General features: G+C 44.2%; 1 protein-coding gene across 2 annotated transcripts in view; it reads left to right on the top strand.

Moving 5' to 3' along the window:
- The window catches only part of Pdk1 (pyruvate dehydrogenase kinase 1), a 33,426-nt gene extending 15,830 nt beyond the window's left edge, over nucleotides 1-17,596 (top strand). The window contains exons 6-11 of one of the 2 annotated variants that reach the window (XM_028885727.2): nucleotides 142-219; nucleotides 1,515-1,591; nucleotides 3,110-3,208; nucleotides 10,008-10,118; nucleotides 12,055-12,168; nucleotides 15,086-17,596. In XM_028885727.2, the coding sequence (XP_028741560.1) occupies nucleotides 142-219; nucleotides 1,515-1,591; nucleotides 3,110-3,208; nucleotides 10,008-10,118; nucleotides 12,055-12,168; nucleotides 15,086-15,226 (620 nt within the window). In that variant the 3' untranslated portion in view covers nucleotides 15,227-17,596. The remainder of the gene's footprint in view (nucleotides 1-141; nucleotides 220-1,514; nucleotides 1,592-3,109; nucleotides 3,209-10,007; nucleotides 10,119-12,054; nucleotides 12,169-15,085) is intronic. The other variant, XM_028885728.2, reaches the window with a different exon arrangement.
- Nucleotides 17,597-17,966: the final 370 nt, after the last annotated feature.

Here is a 17,966-nt window from a genome sequence, read left to right on the forward strand (position 1 = left end):
TTCCCCTCACTAAGATGGTTGAAGTGTATTTTCTTCTGCAGAGAATTTTAAATTTTCCTTTGTCATTGCTATTGGCCTCTTGTTGCATAAGACAGAAGTAAATTTATTTAATGCTTCTTTGTTTTGTTTGATTCACACTAGATGGCTATGAAAATGCTAGGCGGCTTTGTGATTTGTATTATGTTAACTCTCCTGAACTAGAACTTGAAGAACTAAATGGTAAGCCTGCCTGGTGGCGTCTGTCCTCAGTAATGCGTGTTCTGACGACCAAGGAGCAAGTTGAGATTGACTTGAACAGTAATGGACTCTTCCATCAACTTCTTCACTAAGTGTGAAGGCAGAAGATACATGTGTGCAGTGCACATCTACACTTACATAATTTAGTCTGATTCTTAGGACAAATATTTTGTTGTTTTGTTTTTGCTCTATTTTAAACTGATACTTTTGATTCGTTGCTATTTTTTTTTCAGAGACAGTAAAAACCAATACCAAGAAAATTATGTTTAATTTTTGTGTATACCTCAAAGCAAAGTTTAGCCTTTTTCTACTTCCTGCATTGTGAGTCAGTTTTTATTGTTGAAGTCAGAGGCCGGGCGTGAAAGACAAAGGAAGCCGCTCATCCGTGTCTCCCTGGTGGCCTCTCCACCCTGCCTTTGGATAAAGGGTTCAGGGTTTTGGAAGGAGACTGATGGGGTAGTTTAACAAGGCAAACCTCTCCTGGGTTGAGATAATCCCTTGGGAAGCTGATGGGAGGAAATACGATTTAACAGGCTTTAACTAAGCTGCATTCTGGACCTCCAAGACAGGAACAATGGCGTAGCTACCCAGTTGAGGTAGAATCTCTTGTGGTTTCCTGCCACGCTGATTCTTCTGATGGGTGCCACCCAGGAAGGAAGATGAGAGTGTGGGAGCTTGAGCTGTATGTGCAGTTTCAAGATATCCCATTCGTGTTTCCGAGTGGGAGGCGGGGTTCAGAGGAGAGTGGTTTATTGTTTGAATTAGAGCCCGATTACTTATTGGTCAAAGTACTCTAAAAATATGATGTCTTACCCCTTTGTTCTCCTAGAGGTCTGTGTTACATATACCCCTGAGAATGATGCTAGCTTTTTAAATTTTTTTTAGTCCAGTGCTGTATCCATAGAAATATCTGACATAAAATAGACATTGTTCTACCTAGGTGAAACATTGTTTTTCCTAAGCTGTCCATCTTAGGAAGTACAGGTCTACGTGAAGATTGAGTTCTTTTGACACTTGCTGTCATAGAAAAGCATGGGAGGATGGGTGGCTAACCTCTTACACCAATTGAGGAATAGCAGCAGGCTTCTTGTCCCCATCATCCATAAGTGTGAGTACAGGGTTCAAACTCTAAGACAGTGAAGAAATGGTATGACAGTCCCCCACCCATAGTGCCATCCTCCAAAGCTAATGTTTTCTCCACATCACTCCAGTTTATTCTTAAGAATGCTTTAAGCGCATCTCTCTGTACTTTCATATTTTTCTCTTCTGCTCTGTAGCGATTTCACCAGGACAGACAATACAAGTGGTTTATGTACCATCCCATCTCTATCACATGGTGTTTGAACTGTTCAAGGTTTGTAAAATAGTATTGCATAACCTTTGCCAGTCCTTTCTTGAGCTTAGGAATCTGTTCTAAGACCCATATTCCTTTGGACTTCCTATTTCGTTAAGATGTGCTGGTTCATGTCAGTAGCATGCCACTTTGCTGGAAGAGAGCCCATGTCTATGCAGATGGGTGCCTCCATACAGACCCTGGAGTCAGACCTGGAGTTGAATCTTTATTCTGTTGCATAATATGTGACTTTGGGCAAATGACTCAACCTCTCTGAACCTCGGTGTCCTCTTTGAAACTAGGGTAATATTCTCCAGGGAAACTTGTGAAGATTGGGGAAGATGTACTGAATGGCCATAATAGCAGAGCATGCGATCATTGCTTAGTAGAGTTATATTCATATTTTCATAAGCCAAAATATTTAGAATAGTAATTCCCAACTTTCTACCCTTGAGCCAGCCCCCACTTACATTGCCTTTATTCTGTTTTTTTTTTTTTTTTTTTTTTTTTTTTCCCTTAGAAAGTTGTTTATGCTGGACTTAGAGAACTAGTTGCTGTTTATAACAGATTCAGAAAACTCAATCAAAGCATGCTGGTTATGTTGAGAATTGTGACTCCCGTTCCCCACCCCCCACTTCCTCCCCCCACTTGTTAGTCAGAAGGAAGTGGTCGATAATTGTGTTTGATTCCTGCAGTTGAAATTGGCTATCCTAGATCAGGCTGAATCGTCTCCTCCTTAGCTGCCCGCTCTTCAGCCAGCGACAGGCCAGAAGAGCAGAGAGATGGCTGTCTGTTGATAAAGCAAAATACCAACAGGCAGGCCAAGTGCGGTGGCACACACCCGTAACTCCATGATGCCAGCGCTTTGAAGTGGGGACAGGAAGGGTGCAGGCTCTAGCCAGCCTGAGCTGCATAGCAAGACCCTGGCTGAAAATCCAAAAGAAAGTAAGAAAGATCTCGTGCCATGACACAGACAGCTAAGAAAGTAAGGGGGGGAGAATGCACTTTGTTTGGCAAATTAAGAATCTGCCTAATACCGACAGAAACCCACCAGTGGCTAAAAAGTGTTAGAACTGTGTTTCCCCTTGAAATTTCAGTCATGTAAAGATGGAACCTTATGATACTGAATACAACTTTATATAAGCTGTGACGTATTATATAATGCCCATGACAGTGGGTTTTGTCTAGAAGCTAGTGTTAAACTGTGCGGTCTCCTCTCCCCAGGTCTGCTCAGTCCTTGGCGGCCAGGGCTCCCACTCTTAATTCCACATCCGGTCGCAGCTTTCTCTGGCCTTCATCAGATCTGCTCCAGTACACGTGTGCTGTTACTATTCCATGCCATGCTCAGGCAGTGCTGGCCTTGTGTGCCTCATGTCTTCTAGAAGCTGGTCAAAACATTTTATGGTGTAAATTCTCTTAGCTTCAAACCAATGACAAAGAAAACTTAAAATTCAAATAGTGTGCCTGTGTTTCAGAATTATAAGTAGTTGCTTTTTTTTTTTTTAAACTGTACTTTAATGTAATCCTAATGTATTTCAGAATGCAATGAGAGCAACCATGGAGCACCATGCTGACAAAGGTGTCTATCCCCCAATTCAAGTTCATGTCACTCTGGGGGAGGAGGATTTGACTGTGAAGGTAATTTTATTTTTTTTAATGGATGTGCAGGCATGCAAAAATAGTGTAAGTCTAATTTCTATAATACATAATTTATTCTCAAGGGAAAGAATTTCAGTCAACTAGATAATAAGCACTCTTCTTTGTTTACCTGCCAGATTATAGAATTATCTTTTGAGTCTGTTTCTATTCTGGTCCTTAATCCAGATGATTCAGGTTGAAGGAACACCTGGAGACAGACTTTGATGAGTGAAAATCGTAAATGTTTGGGCACTTTCAGTGTGAGGGAGAGTTAATCTCACTTCACGTTCAGCAGTGCTCTCCATCCGCTTGGTTCCACTTCATCACAGCTTCTTAGAGCACATGTGATTTCAGCTGTATTTTATAGTTGTGGGAACCTACGGGTCGGAGATGGGCTTAGGGTCACGCAGGGAATGAGAGCTACGGATCCTGAGATCCAGCCCTGTGGCCCACTGCTGGGCCGCCCTGCCCTGCTCTCAGTGAGCTGTTTGCTTAGGTTCAATCAGGTGGCGTACAGAGTGCTTTCTGGTGTTTATGCATGCTGCTCACAGCTTGTCTTAGCTGCTCTGCACTTACTGTGTTTCTGAGGAGTGTTCTGGCATTGCTCGTTCTGAGGATTTTACGCTGTAAATAGAAACACACTGCTTCCTGGCATGGTTGGTTGAGAGGCATTAGCTCTCTTGAATGTAGCAGTGGGACACTTACTTGTCCCTTCCCTACTCAGCCTCAAGTGCCAATTGACAGGATCACCAGGTACCTACAGAACTCTGGAGAGAATTATTTGCAACCTACAGTTCCATGTATGAGATCAACACTGGGAAAACAATGCAAATAATTCTTTTCAGAGTTCTCATTTATATGTCACCCAGGCGCCATTCACCCTCCATCCTTGAAATGCAGCCTCTCAGGGCAAGGCACAGTCTGAAAAACCATGTTTTATGCTACATGGAGTAACTTAGTGTGGGGTGCAGGCTGATCTCAGTCAGGTAGGGTTGAGAGAATCCAGGGAACATAGCCCTCAGAGTATGGCCTTCTAGATTCCCAGGGTCGAGGTTTCCAAAGACTCATGGCCATCTTATTCCCTCACTGTCCTAAACTCTTGGTTAGCCTGTTACTTGTTCTAGCTCGCCCACATCCTCAAAGCCCTCACAGTGTTCCGTTACTTCTGATTGTTTCTGACAGCTGTCCAGTGGGACCTGAGGCTTCATAGTGGCGGGGTGCTGGGGAATGCGGTCAGCGGCTGGTCTCATCCTGCTGGGGTGCTGGGGAACGCGGTCAGCGGCTGGTCTCATCCTGCTGGGGAACGCGGTCAGGGGCTGGTCTCACTGCTGGGGTGCTGGGGAACACGGTCAGGGGCTGGTCTCACACTGCTGGCCTGCCAGTGGAGCGGGGCCGGGAGCAGGCTGGATGAGCATAGGCCCAGACCACACAGAGAGCTACTGGTCAGTGCTTTTCTTGAACAAGCGCCTCTCCCCCGGTTCACTTTCAGGGTCCTGATCCTGACAGAATTACAGTTTTCCCTTTTTCTTGGTGCTCTGTTGGAAGAGTGACTTTGGGGGTCCGTCCATCCTTGGCTGTTTTTGCAGATGACATCCAGGTTATTCCTTCTGAGAACAACCTGAGGTTCAGAAGGTTTTGCTGCAGTTCCTCTTTCTTTGTGTTATTGGTTTTGTTGTAACAGATGCTCCTAGATCTTTTTCTGGATTGTGTTCTGGAATTCCCTGTGATCAGAGTCACTATAGACCTTTGTTTTCTCTGGGACCTCTGGGCTCATTTATCTTATTTTCTTCTCTTGTTGCTGTGGTAAAATCTTTGGGAAGAGCAACTTGAAAGAGAATGTTTTGGCTCCTAGTCAAAAGGTCCAGTCCATCGTGTTGGGGAGGGAGGGCAGAGGAGCCACAGGTAACGGGCCACATTGCGTCATCCATGGTCAGGAAATAGCCTTTTCCTTTGCAGGCTAGCCCAAGACCGGGGGTGGAGCCGGCCACTTTTAGGATGGGTCTTTCCACCTCAATTATCATAATCAAGATAATCTCTCATAGGCATTGCCTGAAGAAATCTAATCTAGAACCCTCCCCCAGCATGACTAGAAGGACCTAGTCTAGGTACCCCCACAGGCATGCCCAGAGACTGTCTTATAGGTAGTCGAGATCCTATTTGGTTGATTGTCAGTATTAAACATCATCCCATCATTTCCTTGGGAATCAATCTGGGTTCTGGGATGGAAATCAGGTCAGCAAGCTTGGCAGCAGCCACTGACCCATCTCACCCACCCCTTCTCTGACTACAGACTCTCTGCTCTTCTGTTGAATTTTTATTTCCAGTATCTTTTAGATTTTTTTAAAGAACTCATTATTTTTAATTATTCTGTATCACATCTATTTTATTAAAATTATTAATTATCAATTACTTTGAAATTATTTCATATCACATTTTATTATTCTGTTCTGGTTTCTTTGTCAACCTGAAGGTAGTAATTACCATTATTTATTTAAAATTACAATTTATTTACTTATTATTTTCCTCTGCTCCCTGTACCCATACTGTCTCCTTAGGTTTCTATTTGTCTTTATTGACTATTTATTCATAAGTATATGTCAATTCAGTGTATTTACTTTAAAAGTTGTGTGAAGTGTGCAGACTAAAATTGTTTTTAGATTGTGTATTTTATGTTTTATTTGCATGTATGTTTATATACTGTGTGTGTGCCTGGTACCTGCATAGTTCAGGAGAGGGTGCTGTATCCCCTGGAACTGAAATTGTGGATAGTTGTGAACTACCATGTGAGTGCTGGGAACCAAACCTTGGTCTTCTACAAGAGCATCTGGATAGTGCTTGTAACTGTGAAGCCATCTCTCCAGCTTTGAAACAAACAAACAGACCAGAGTCAAGAAGATTCCTTTCCTCTGGGTTTGGATTCATGTGAATTGGCTCAGAGAGTCAGTGTTAGGGGGAGAAAGGCAGGGGTAGGTGGGGAGTACTGGTGGAGGTGGTGGGTGTGGTGTGGAGGTGGTGGAGGTGGTGTGGTGGGGTGTGGAGGTGGTGGAGGTGGTGTGGTGGGGTGTGGAGGTGGTGGGGGGTGGGGGGGGGGGGGGGGGGGGGGGGGGGGGGGGGGGGGGGGGGGGGGGGGGGTGTGGAGGTGGTGTGGTGGGTGGAGGTGGTGTGGTGGGGTGTGGAGGTGGTGGGGGGGTGGAGGTGGTGTGGAGGTGGGGTGGTGGGGTGTGGTGGTGTGGTGGGGTGTGGAGGTGGTGGAGGTGGGTGGGGTGTGGAGGTGGTGGGGTGTGGTGGTGGTGGGGTGTGGAGGTGGTGGAGGTGTGTGGTGGGTGTGGAGTGGTGTGGAGGTGGTGTGGTGGGGTGTGGAGGTGGTGGAGGTGTGGGTGGAGGTGGTGGAGGTGGTGGGTGTGGAGGTGGTGGGTGGTGGGGTGGGTGGAGGTGTGGTGGGGTGTGGAGGTGGTGGTGGTGGTGGTGGGGTGGAGGTGGTGGGGTGTGGTGTGGGTGGTGGAGGTGGTGGGTGGGTGTGGAGGTGGTGGGGTGTGTGGTGGGGTGTGGAGGTGGTGGGTGGGGTGTGGAGGTGGAGGTGGTGGTGGTGGGGTGTGGAGGTGGTGTGGTGGGGTGTGGAGGTGGTGTGGTGGGGTGTGGGTGTGGAGGTGGTGTGGTGGGGTGTGGAGGTGTGGTGGGTGTGGTGGGGTGTGGAGGTGTGGTGGGGTGTGGAGGTGGTGTGGTGGTGTGGGTGGAGGTGGTGGGGTGTGGAGGTGGAGGGGTGGCGGCGGCGGCGGTGGCGGCTAGATGCTTAGAGCTGGTGGTTTGTGCACGGAAGGTGAGCTGGCCTGTTTTGCTTCCCCAGCCTTCCTCTCACCGTCTCTCGTCTCCTTCATGATCTTTTCTTGCCACAGACTCAGGCTCACATTTGTCTCAGACAGTGTTGCCTTGTTTTGTTTTCACATCTCTCTCAGTGTGGTTGCTTCTGGAATGTTCTTCCTCTTGCCTGAGTCTCCACACTGAGATCCACCTCCCCACCATCCCTCCTTCCCTTCCCCTGGAGGACTCAGATCTTTTAAAGTGCTCTGAGTTTCTTTGTATACTATATAATCCACCATCCTGTGTACTGTGTTGGCTGCCAAGCAAAGGTTGTTCCTCAGGCCTCGCCATGTTCACAGGCTTAGACTGCCGGTTAGCCTCTGGTAACAAGCCGCTTCTCACAGCCCCACAGTCCTGCCAGCCTCTGGTAACAAGCTGCTTCTCACTGCCCCACAGTCCTTTCTGCTCCGCTCACATGCTCTCCTGAGATGGTGAGGAATCACTTCTTGTTTTGTGTGGTCTCTTTGGCTAGAAAGTTATTCTTTTGCTAGACAAAAAGAGATCAGAAAACATTTATTCAAAACTACCTTTTAATGGTGTGTGTATGCTTATATGTGTGGGTGGACGTGCACAGGCATGTGTGGGTGGGTGGTGTATGTTTGTAAGTTGGGAGCAGGTATGCTCATTTGGAGGACAGAGGACAGCTTTGGGTGTCTGTCTTCACCTTATCCCTTGCATGAGACAGGGTCTCTGTTTTTGCTCCTGTGTGAGCCAGGCTAGCCAGCCTGCAGTCCTCCTGGTTCTGCTTCCACCTGGCTGCAGAAGCTACGGGATTCCATGCACGTGCTCCTGGGCCGGGCTTTGTACAGATTCTGGACCTAAACTCAGGTCCTCACACTTGGTACATCGAGCGCTCTACCCACTGAACATCCCTGCAGCTTCCCCTTAATCTTTATTATTAATACTACTATTCTGTTTTTAGATTTATTTATCTTACATGTGTGAGTATTTTGCTTGCATGTATATCTATGTGATAACATGCATGCCTAGTGCCCCTGGATATCAGAAGAAGGTACTGGATCCCCTGAAATTTGAGTATGGATGGTTGTGAGCCACCATGTGGGTGCTAGGAGCCAAACCAGGATCTCTGCAAGAGCAACAAGTGCTCTTAACTTGTGAGCCATCTCTGTGGCCCCTCCCCCATCTTACTGTCTATTCTGGTGACCACTGAGTCAGGATTTTCAGTACACCCACACTTCTCACCAGTGAAGGACAGCTAAACATGGAATTTGCCTCTGAAAATACTCATCCCAGAACTTTTTTTCAAGACAGAGTTTCTCTATGTAGCCTGGAACTCACTCTATAGACCAGGCTGGCCTCAAACTCAGAGATCCTTCTGCTTCTGCTTCCTGAGTGCTGGGATTAAAGGCGTGTACGACTACCACCTGGCAAGAACTTTTTATTTATTGCACTAAAATAAATAATTTCAAGGCTTTTGAGTTCAGAGCCAAGAGGAGTTTTAATCATAATTCTACACACAGGTTCTTTATAAAGTCCTTATGTTCTTTGATACTGTAATTACTCAGTTCTAGCTGTGTGAGAGGCAGATCTTCAAATGATATATCAAGGTAGACTTTTTAAGTCTGGAAATCGCAATAGGATTCTGAGTGTAGCTTATAGTATGTGGGAGGTGGCACTTGGTCCAGTCCTTTGCACCTCACAGAAAATGAAAATAGCTATGTAATTTTTAGTATATTTCTAGCGTATTTTTAATATATAATATAAATTTATAATACAATGAATATATAATAATTAATTTAATATTTAATATATAACATCAACTTAGATGACAGGAGAGAATATTCATAGTAAATTAGAATATAGGTTAGGAAACTAGTCCATATTAATTATAAAGGAAAACAGTATAAATAATGTGTAAGCTAATTACTAATTCAGTCTACCATATGGTTACTTGACTTGAAAAATGATAGACTAGTACAAAGATCTGTGTCCTTTAACTCACTCAAATGTCGTCTGGGAGTCTGTGTTACAAAGTTGCATTTATTTATGGGTGTCTGTGCCTGTGCGCAACCTGCAGGAGGTGATTCCCATTCCACCGTGTGCACCCAGGGAGTGAACTCAGACGGTCAAGCTTGGTGACAAGTGTCTTCGGCCACTGAGCCATCGCATTGACCTTGCTTTTGTTTTGTTTTGTTTTGAGATACTACATTATAGCACAAGCTGGTCTCTAATTGTGGCAATCCTTCTGCCTCAGCCTCCTGCATGTTGAGATTCAGGTGTGTAGCACCACACTCAATTCGTTTAAAAAAAAGATTTATTTTAGTTTGTATGTACGTGCGTGTTTATGGGTTATGTGCACGAGTGCAGTGCCCACGGGGCCGGAAGCAGAGGCAGGAATCCCTGGAACTGGATTGTTTAGAGCCGCCGTGTAGGAGCTGGGGACCAACCAGGTCCTCTGGAAGGGCAGTCAGTGCTCTTGACTGTGGAACCGTCTCTCCAGCCATTTCAGACTTAGGTTCTATAATGTATTTACAGAATGAGAATTATGAGCATTTCTAATTTGTTCTCTGCTGCCTGTTTTGTTTTGTAGCCATCTCTTGCTAATACATAGAGTTCTACATAGTATTTAGATGACTACATAGTATTCTGTTTTAGAATGTGCTTTATGTAGTCCCCTATGTGGGTTACTCTCTGATTTTTCTTAAAACTATTTTCTTAAAACTCTCATGTATCCTTTGCATGTTTTAGTTCCTTAGGATAAACTTAGGAGGTGGTGTTGCTATGTAGCGTGCCCTTGTCTTTTTTATTTATTTTGATCCTGGTTATCATATTGCCCACCGGGAAGGATTAGCTTTGTGTTAGCTGCACCGGCGAGAGCAGCGTTTGCTGTGGTTTCCAAGAGCAGCGTTCTCCCTGAAACGGTTGAGTTCTGAGACGATAACGCGTGGGACTTGATCACCGTATGCTCTTCTCCTCTTAGATAAGTGACCGAGGAGGTGGTGTTCCACTGAGGAAGATTGACAGACTCTTCAACTACATGTACTCCACTGCACCCCGGCCTCGTGTTGAGACGTCCCGCGCAGTGCCCCTGGTAGGTGACTCAGGGAGGCCGTGGTGTCCGTCAGCCGTCATCGGGCTGGGTTCCACCAAACTAGCCAAGCCAATTGCACAGGGCTCCCAGGGAAGGAAGATGCTTTGAAACCTTAGAGACAAACTTCTGTTAAACAGTCCTGGGATTAATTTTTAATTGAAATAGGTACAAGAGAGATTACAGTTTCCTGCTGCTCTTGACAGTTTTCTCTGTGGTAAAACCTGTGTGACAATATATTTCAATATGAAGATTAAATTATGGATTGTGGTAATAATTGGTTAACATTGGCTTAATCTTTAATATTGATGCTTCCCCCTCTTGTATTTAGAAAGACCCCATTGTGTAGACTCAACGGAAATTCTGATCTCTTTGTATTTTTTTTTTCTTTTAAGACATGGTATCACTATGAAGCACAGGCTGGCCTTTAGCTCACAGAGAGCCAACTGCCTTTGCCTCCAGGGTTCTAGAATTGAAGACCTATGGCACCATGCTCACCCAGCTTTTTACATTTTTTAAAAATGTATTTTTATGATTGTATGTGTATGGGTGTTTTGGTTGCATGTAAGTAAGTGTGCCACATGTGCAGCAACCATGAAGACCAGAAAAAGCTGTTGAATCCCCTGGAACTGGAGTTATATATGGTTGTTAGTCACCAAGTGGATACTGGGTACCAAACCTGGATCATCCTTAACTGCTAAGCCATCTCGCCAGCCTCCAGGTTTTGATCTTTTAAGTTCACCAGTCTGAACCTCAAATTACAGTTGTTTAGGTTCTGTTTACTTTCAGAGGTACCCCCTGAACAAAGCGCCCTTACGGGAGAGGCGGGCAGCGACTACCATGACTTCTCCTTCTGTCCTGCTGATTCTCTAGCGCAGGGCCCTCTGGGAGCTGAAACATGAATACAGCTGAGCCCTAGGGCAGGGCAAGGCTGGGAACTGGGTAGTTGACTTGGAGGGACACGCAGAGTTTAGAGTTGTAAAATCATTAGTACTCGTGGGATGGCTCAGTGGGAAACTTTGTCTCACCGTCCAGATGACATCATTTGATCCCCGGATCCCATGGTGGCAGAAGAGAACCAACTCCTGCAAGTTGTCCTCACCTCCACGCATACAACATTATGCACACATGTCTGTACTCATAAGCACAAGAATAAAATAATATAAAAAAAGAAGCCAAGGCCTAAGCATGTTATTGGTGCAATGACTCTTCTGTTCACACAAACACTGACTAACATCTGTGAGGAATGCCACCAAAGGCATGATTGGGAGATGGAAGCCATTTTTACCTTTATCCAAGTGTCTGTGGAGTCTCTCCAGATGCTGGAAACATGTTGAACAAAGATCCACAAGTTCTGTTTAGGGAACTCAGGGAAGGAGTTCTGCTTGATAGGAGAGCAGGAGGCAGAGACCTGCTCTTGTCTCAGAAGCTCTCTAGAAGCTGGGCTTTTTGTCTCCAGGGCAGGGAGTGGGTGGTGGAGTAGGGTTTGCTGTCAGTGAGGATAGAGAAAGTGGACTGTTACATATTATCTCCAGGTTCAGAACAAAGGCTGGAAATCCGTGGTGTGAAGTCCTGAGATTCTTACCTGTTGCTGGTAAAGCTGCAACAAAGCATTTCTTAGTCTTGCTTCTAAATGAAACCGTGTGCATTATATGAAATTGCCAAGAGATGTCCTGGGGCGCCCTGGGGCATGACAGTAAAGGAAAGCGATGTGCCTTCTGCAGACCACACAGTTATTTATAGACAGCAAAGGGCTTTGGGTCCAGAACTGAGGCGTTGATGGGCTCAGCCTAAGTCCAGCTTAATCCTTCCTCGTGGTTGTGTTTTACAAACTCTCTCAGGTCCGTAGGCCAGCGGCTCTGCAGTGGCATTTATCTTAGTTAGAAAAGTGCTTCAGGGTGCGGGTCTCTGAATAGAACTTTGTTTTCTCATTGAACAGGCTGGTTTTGGTTATGGATTGCCCATATCACGCCTCTACGCACAGTACTTCCAGGGAGACCTAAAGCTGTATTCCTTGGAGGGCTACGGGACTGATGCCGTTATCTATATTAAGGTAATAACCAAAGCTTCCTGACTTAACTGTATTGAAAAATATGTTTATTTTTTTTTTTTTTTTTATTTTTACATGTATGTCTGTGTACAATGTATGTGCCTGGTACCCTCAGAGACCAGAAGTGGGCATTGGATCCCCTGGAACTAGAGTTACAGACAGTTGTGATCCACCATGTAGGTGCTGGGAACTGAACCTGGGTCCTCTGTAAGAGCAGCCAGTGCTCTGGACCACTGAGCCATCTCTTCAGCCCCTTGTCCAATTGTTTTAATGGTAAGGAAAGGTACCAAAGAAAAAGTATGATGCTATTTAACAAATGTAGTGATAGTTACATAAGAATGTACCCATTTTGATAGTTGAGGGCAGCGGGGCAAGAAATAGAAAATTAGGTTAAAGGAGAAAATCCTAAGTGTACAAGAAAGACCCTGGGTTCACTCTACAACACTGAAAAAAAAAAAAAAGAAAGAAAGAAAAAAGAAAAAGAAAAAAGTGATTTGGTTTTAATTGAAATATATAACTGGTCACTGATCTGCTCTTTAAAAAACTAAACAAAAACCTACGTTTGTGTGTTTGTTTGTTTATTATGTGTGTGTTCATGAGTGTGCACATGCAGGGTGGTCGGAGAACAACTTTCCAGAATTAGCTCTTTCCTTTCACCGTGTGGGTTCTGGAGACTGACCACGGTCATCAGGCTTGGTGACAACCACCTGTAACTGCTAAGCCATTGTGCCAGGCAATAGTAACACCCAGCGTTTGTGTGTGTGTGTGAACCCATGGCCTTCCACATGTTAGGCTAGTGTTCCCCAACTGCCAGCAAATAATTATTCTTTTTCTAAAAAAAAATTTACTTTTATTTTCTATGTATGAGTGTTTTGCCTGCATGTATGTATACCCCACATATGTGCCTGGTGCCCATGGAGAAGACCGCATCAGATCCCCTGGAACCAGAGTTACAGATGATTGTGAGCCACCATGTGGGTACTGGGAATCAAACCCAGGGCCTCTGCAAGAGCAGCCAATGCTCTTAACTGTTGAGCCATCTCTCCAGCCACCTAAAGTAGTTCTTTTGAAAATATGTATTTATTATTTAGAGTGTGTTGTGTGTGGGCATGTGTGTGTGGAGGTCAGAGGGCAATGCTGGAGTCCCTTCCTCTGACTGTGTGGGTCTTGGACATTAAATTCAGGTCCTTAGGCTTGATGACAAGCGTCTTTACCTGCTTGAGCCACGCATATACACAAATAAATAAATGTAATAATGTAATTATAATGTAATAATAATATTGTAAAAGTACTAGTTCCGTGGTTAGTGCTCTAGTTTCTTGTTCTGACCACTAGATGGCACCTATTTTATAGGCTATGCTCAAGAATTTTGTGGGGAAAAGTTGGCCTGAAAAGATTAAATTCTCATAGTCACAATATTTTTATTCATTCATTCATTCATTTATTTATTTATTGTTTTATTGATGTCTTATGTATATTGGTGTTTTGCCATGCATGAGTGTCGGGTTCCCCGAAACTAGAGTTATAGACAGTTGTGAGCCACCATGTGGGTACTGGGAATTGAACCCAGCTCCTCTGGAAGAGCAATCAGTGCTCTTAACCACTGATCCATCTCTCCAGTACCACCATGTTATTTTTTGACATGTCGTTGTGAGGAACTTAAATATGATATTATCAGTGAAGTGTTTTTAGCACTAAATGTAATGTTTTGATGGATGTTTAGACTACTCAAAGAGCACACAGGTGGGAAGGCTTTCTACTTGGGAAGAACTAGAATACTGGCATTTTAAAGGAGTCATCGTACACAGTCACGTCAGAGACCTCATTGAGCTTAATCAGGAGGAAATGACAGTTCTGTATTGTCACCATCTTGGGAAATCCAATGGCCTATTGTCAAAACTCTGAAAATTCCTGCTGTGAAGACAGTAACAGAAAGGGTAGTTTTTCTGCTGGTTTCCATTGTTTACGGGAAGCTGTAGGGCAGTGAACGAATGATTGTGTTGAGGAAACAGAAATCATGTTCAGTGACCCAAACTGACTCTAATGGAGGAAGAAGAAACCACAGTATTCGGACTGGAGTGTTGCTCAGTGATAGAGTGCTTGCTTCCCATACAAGACCCTACGTTCAGTCTCCAGCACTGGGTACAGGTGGGGGGCGGAAACAGGAGGTCCAAACAAGGGCCAAGCACTGCCCTGGGGAAAGCCAAGACGTCTTAGATTAGCTTAATATTAATGATGAGCAGATTGGTGTGTTCAGTTTTTAATTTTTTTTAAAGATTATTTTATGGACATGAGTGTTTTGCCTACATGTATGTTTGAGTACTAGGTGCCTGCCTGATGTGTGTGGAGCTCAGAAGAGTGAATCAGTTTCTTTGGACTGGAGTTACAGGTGGTGGTGAGCCATTATGTGGATGCTGGGACTGAACCCAGGTCCTCGGCAAGAACAAAGGCTCTTAACCACTGAGCCATCGCCATCCCTGTAATGTAATAATGTTTTTAATAACCCGTTACTACATAGTGAAGACGATTGGGTTTCTCCTCATTCAATCTGTATACATATATTAAGGTAGATATACCGATTTCTATGCTCTTACACTTAGCCAGCCTTTTGAAGTAGCTGGCTCCTGGTTGGCATACGCTTTCTAAGATGTATCTGTTCTGCCTTGGTAGATCCAGGCTGGCTGGCTAGGGAATGAATGAATCGTCAAACCCAATCACTGTGTCGTCGTCGCCGGTGCCACAGATGTAGTAAATAGCATGTTTCAAATATGTCCGCCCCAAAGATGGTGTGTGATTAGCAGTTAGTTGATAAGATGCCAGTACAATGTTGTTGACTTTGTAGTCCTGTTTGCCACCACATATAATCTCAGATAGTGAATTCTTAAAAAGCTCGACTTAGAGGACTTCTTTTCCATCCCAGGCTCTGTCAACAGAATCCATCGAGAGACTCCCTGTGTATAACAAAGCTGCCTGGAAGCATTACAGAACCAACCATGAGGCTGATGACTGGTGTGTCCCCAGCAGAGAACCGAAAGACATGACCACATTCCGAAGCTCCTAGATGCACATGGGATGCCTGGACAGTCCAAGTGTGGCTTTTGCTAAGTTTGGAAAAGATGTGTTAGGAGCCACATTGTACCAAATATGTCACGTGTGATTTCACAATTGTGTTTGCCAAAGCTCCTAAAGGATCAATTATACCAACTTTATTCTGTATGTTTGATTAATTGGACATACTTTTAAACACTCATCATTTTGGTCAATTCCCCTATGTGTGGTAGACTTATGGAGTGTGAAGTCTCTGGGTTTCTGTAGGAAGTTGAGGGTTGTTTTTTTTTTTTTTTTAAGTTTTCATTTATTTCTGCTAAAAACATCTAAAGAAAGCAGAGTAGCTGGTTAGTGGCCTGCTTTTGGAGTTCTGTCATCTGTTAGTAGTAATGCCTCATCAGATGGTTTTCTTGTCTCCCACAAAAGGAGAACACAGTGGTACCAGTAGGGCCTTTCAGCATCTACATGCATTGTCTGCTGAAATTACTTGATATGGCATAATTTTATTGCAGTGCATTAGTGATGATGGTTCCCCACAGAGCTAAGTCCAGACCATGTACACTGTGCTCAGGATCAATGCAAGGGATTTTCTTTAGAAATAATGTCTCACTGTGTCGCCCTAGCTGGCCTTGAACACAATGCCCTTCCTTAGCTTCCTGAGTGCTGCCTCAGAAGGGTGTGTCTGGCTGATGAGAGAAATGTTTATTCTCAAACAGGCAAAGGAGCATCAGAGAGTAAACCAGGGGGAAAGGGCCAAGTGCCCCCGACTGAGCCATTGATTTGAGATTGTCTGACGGAGCTTTGGAAAGACTGAGTTTCTCTGGGTCTGCTCCCGGCATCCAGAGGCTGAAGGCTGGAGATGAGTTTCTCAAACTAGGCAAGGCTCATGACTGGCCTGGCTGAAACCACACTTCAGAGTGAATCGGGACACCACTGCTGTTGGCAAAGTGACAGATTGGATTGGTAGCCTTTGGTTCCCCCGTTTCCAGGTCAGATTGCTAGACTTTAGGGGATGTAATCTGAATCTCAGGCCTGGTACAATTGAAAGCGGAATCAGGAACAGGGAGACTAGGATGATTTTAGTCACCTTGGTTTTAGTGGTGACTCTAAGGACATGTATTTTTCTAAAAATACTCAGATTTTTTTTTTTTTTAATCAGAAAAGTCATCTTAGATTGATTACAAAAATGCTTTGTATCTGTATGGTAATTTAAAGTTTGCAAATGCTTTGAAGTATTAGGACGTTATTTGTGTCAAAACACAGCGCTGTGGAGCAGCCTGTGACAGCTTGGTTCTCACTCAGAGCGAGCCAGAGTCACACAGAATTGGAGCCACAGCCTGAGCGATCCTTCCCTTCTGACCACTGTCATCTGTCAGGGACGTTCTTACTGCATCTATTAGTGATGAAGAAATACTTTAAAAAGGTATTTGAAAGTGTGCTTTGCCACTTACCTGGAGGGACTTGGGGGTTTGGTTTGGAAAATGCTATGAGTTAAAACATCTTGCTCTTGACAGGATTCATCAAACTTCACCATGTCCCATAAATATATACATATTTAATACAAAAGCCAAATCATGTAACATGGCACAAAATAGAATTTTTGTACCAAACAATAGAAACATGTAGATTGAGAATGCTCCAGGGTGGTCAGTCCAGGATCCTCAGGTGAGAGGTGAGGGAGCTGAAACTCAGGTCTTACTGGCTCAGAAATTTTTAGCTAACACGACCAAATGTTGGAAAAGACACACCTTATACCTGCTGTTCCTAATTGAGGACTTTGTAAGAAATAATAGACTATGCTCATGAGTGACATTTACTCCATGTATTACACTTATTAGCTTTAAATTGCATATTCTTGCAATGATGAAATATTTTGGAATCTTTTGTACAACTGTCAATAAATGTACTATTTTTACTTGTGAAATACTTTTCCCTCTCCAAGAAATTAAAAAGCCCCCCCCCATTTAAGAGCTAAAAAATGTTTTCAGACAAGAAGTAAAATGATTTTACTTTAGTCTCTTTTTAAGGTGTGCCACCTTTTTGCTTTGTTATCATGATTATGGATGGAAAATTGTGTGTGAAAATGTTCTGGGGCGGGCCTTTTTCAGAGTTACTTTTAAAGATACCTAAAAGGTTTATAGGTTCTTAAGGTGAGCTGTTTTGTCCTCCAGCATTGATTTTATGTGGTGTAGGTATAAAAATAGATTGATGCTTGGGGAGTGGATAGCAAATGATTTTTATAACCTGGGCAGTTAATGAGTATGCCAGTGCATTGTAGGAAAGGGACTGTAAGGATATTCCACACTGAAGTTGAAAAGCTCGTTGGTTTTGATGCCTTTACACTTAATAGTGGTCAGTGTCTTCCTCTGTGAAGTTCCTGTATGGAGATACTGAAGCAGAATTTTCCTGTAGCATGTCTTCTCAGTGACAGTAAACTGAAAACATGGATCAGCTCTTCTTAAATAAATTTGAGTCACTTAAGGAATTTTAGAAATATGCCCATGTCTGTTAAAGAGCCATCTCTTTCATCGAGGCTCAACATTGTATAAATGTTCAGGAAATTGGAACTAGGTGCCAGCACGCTGGCTCGGCAGGTAGAAGCAATGGCCACCAAGCCTGGCAACCTAGTTCTTGCCTCAGAGCACACAGGGTGGAAGGGAAGAACCAACTACCCTGTCAGTAGTCTTTGGATCTCCACACGTGCGCACCACACAAAATAAAACAAAACTCCAGTTGTAGCTAGGTGTCTTGCA

The sequence above is a fragment of the Peromyscus leucopus genome, chromosome 4, assembly GCF_004664715.2.
Source record: "Peromyscus leucopus breed LL Stock chromosome 4, UCI_PerLeu_2.1, whole genome shotgun sequence".
NCBI classification, from domain to species: Eukaryota; Metazoa; Chordata; class Mammalia; order Rodentia; family Cricetidae; genus Peromyscus; species Peromyscus leucopus.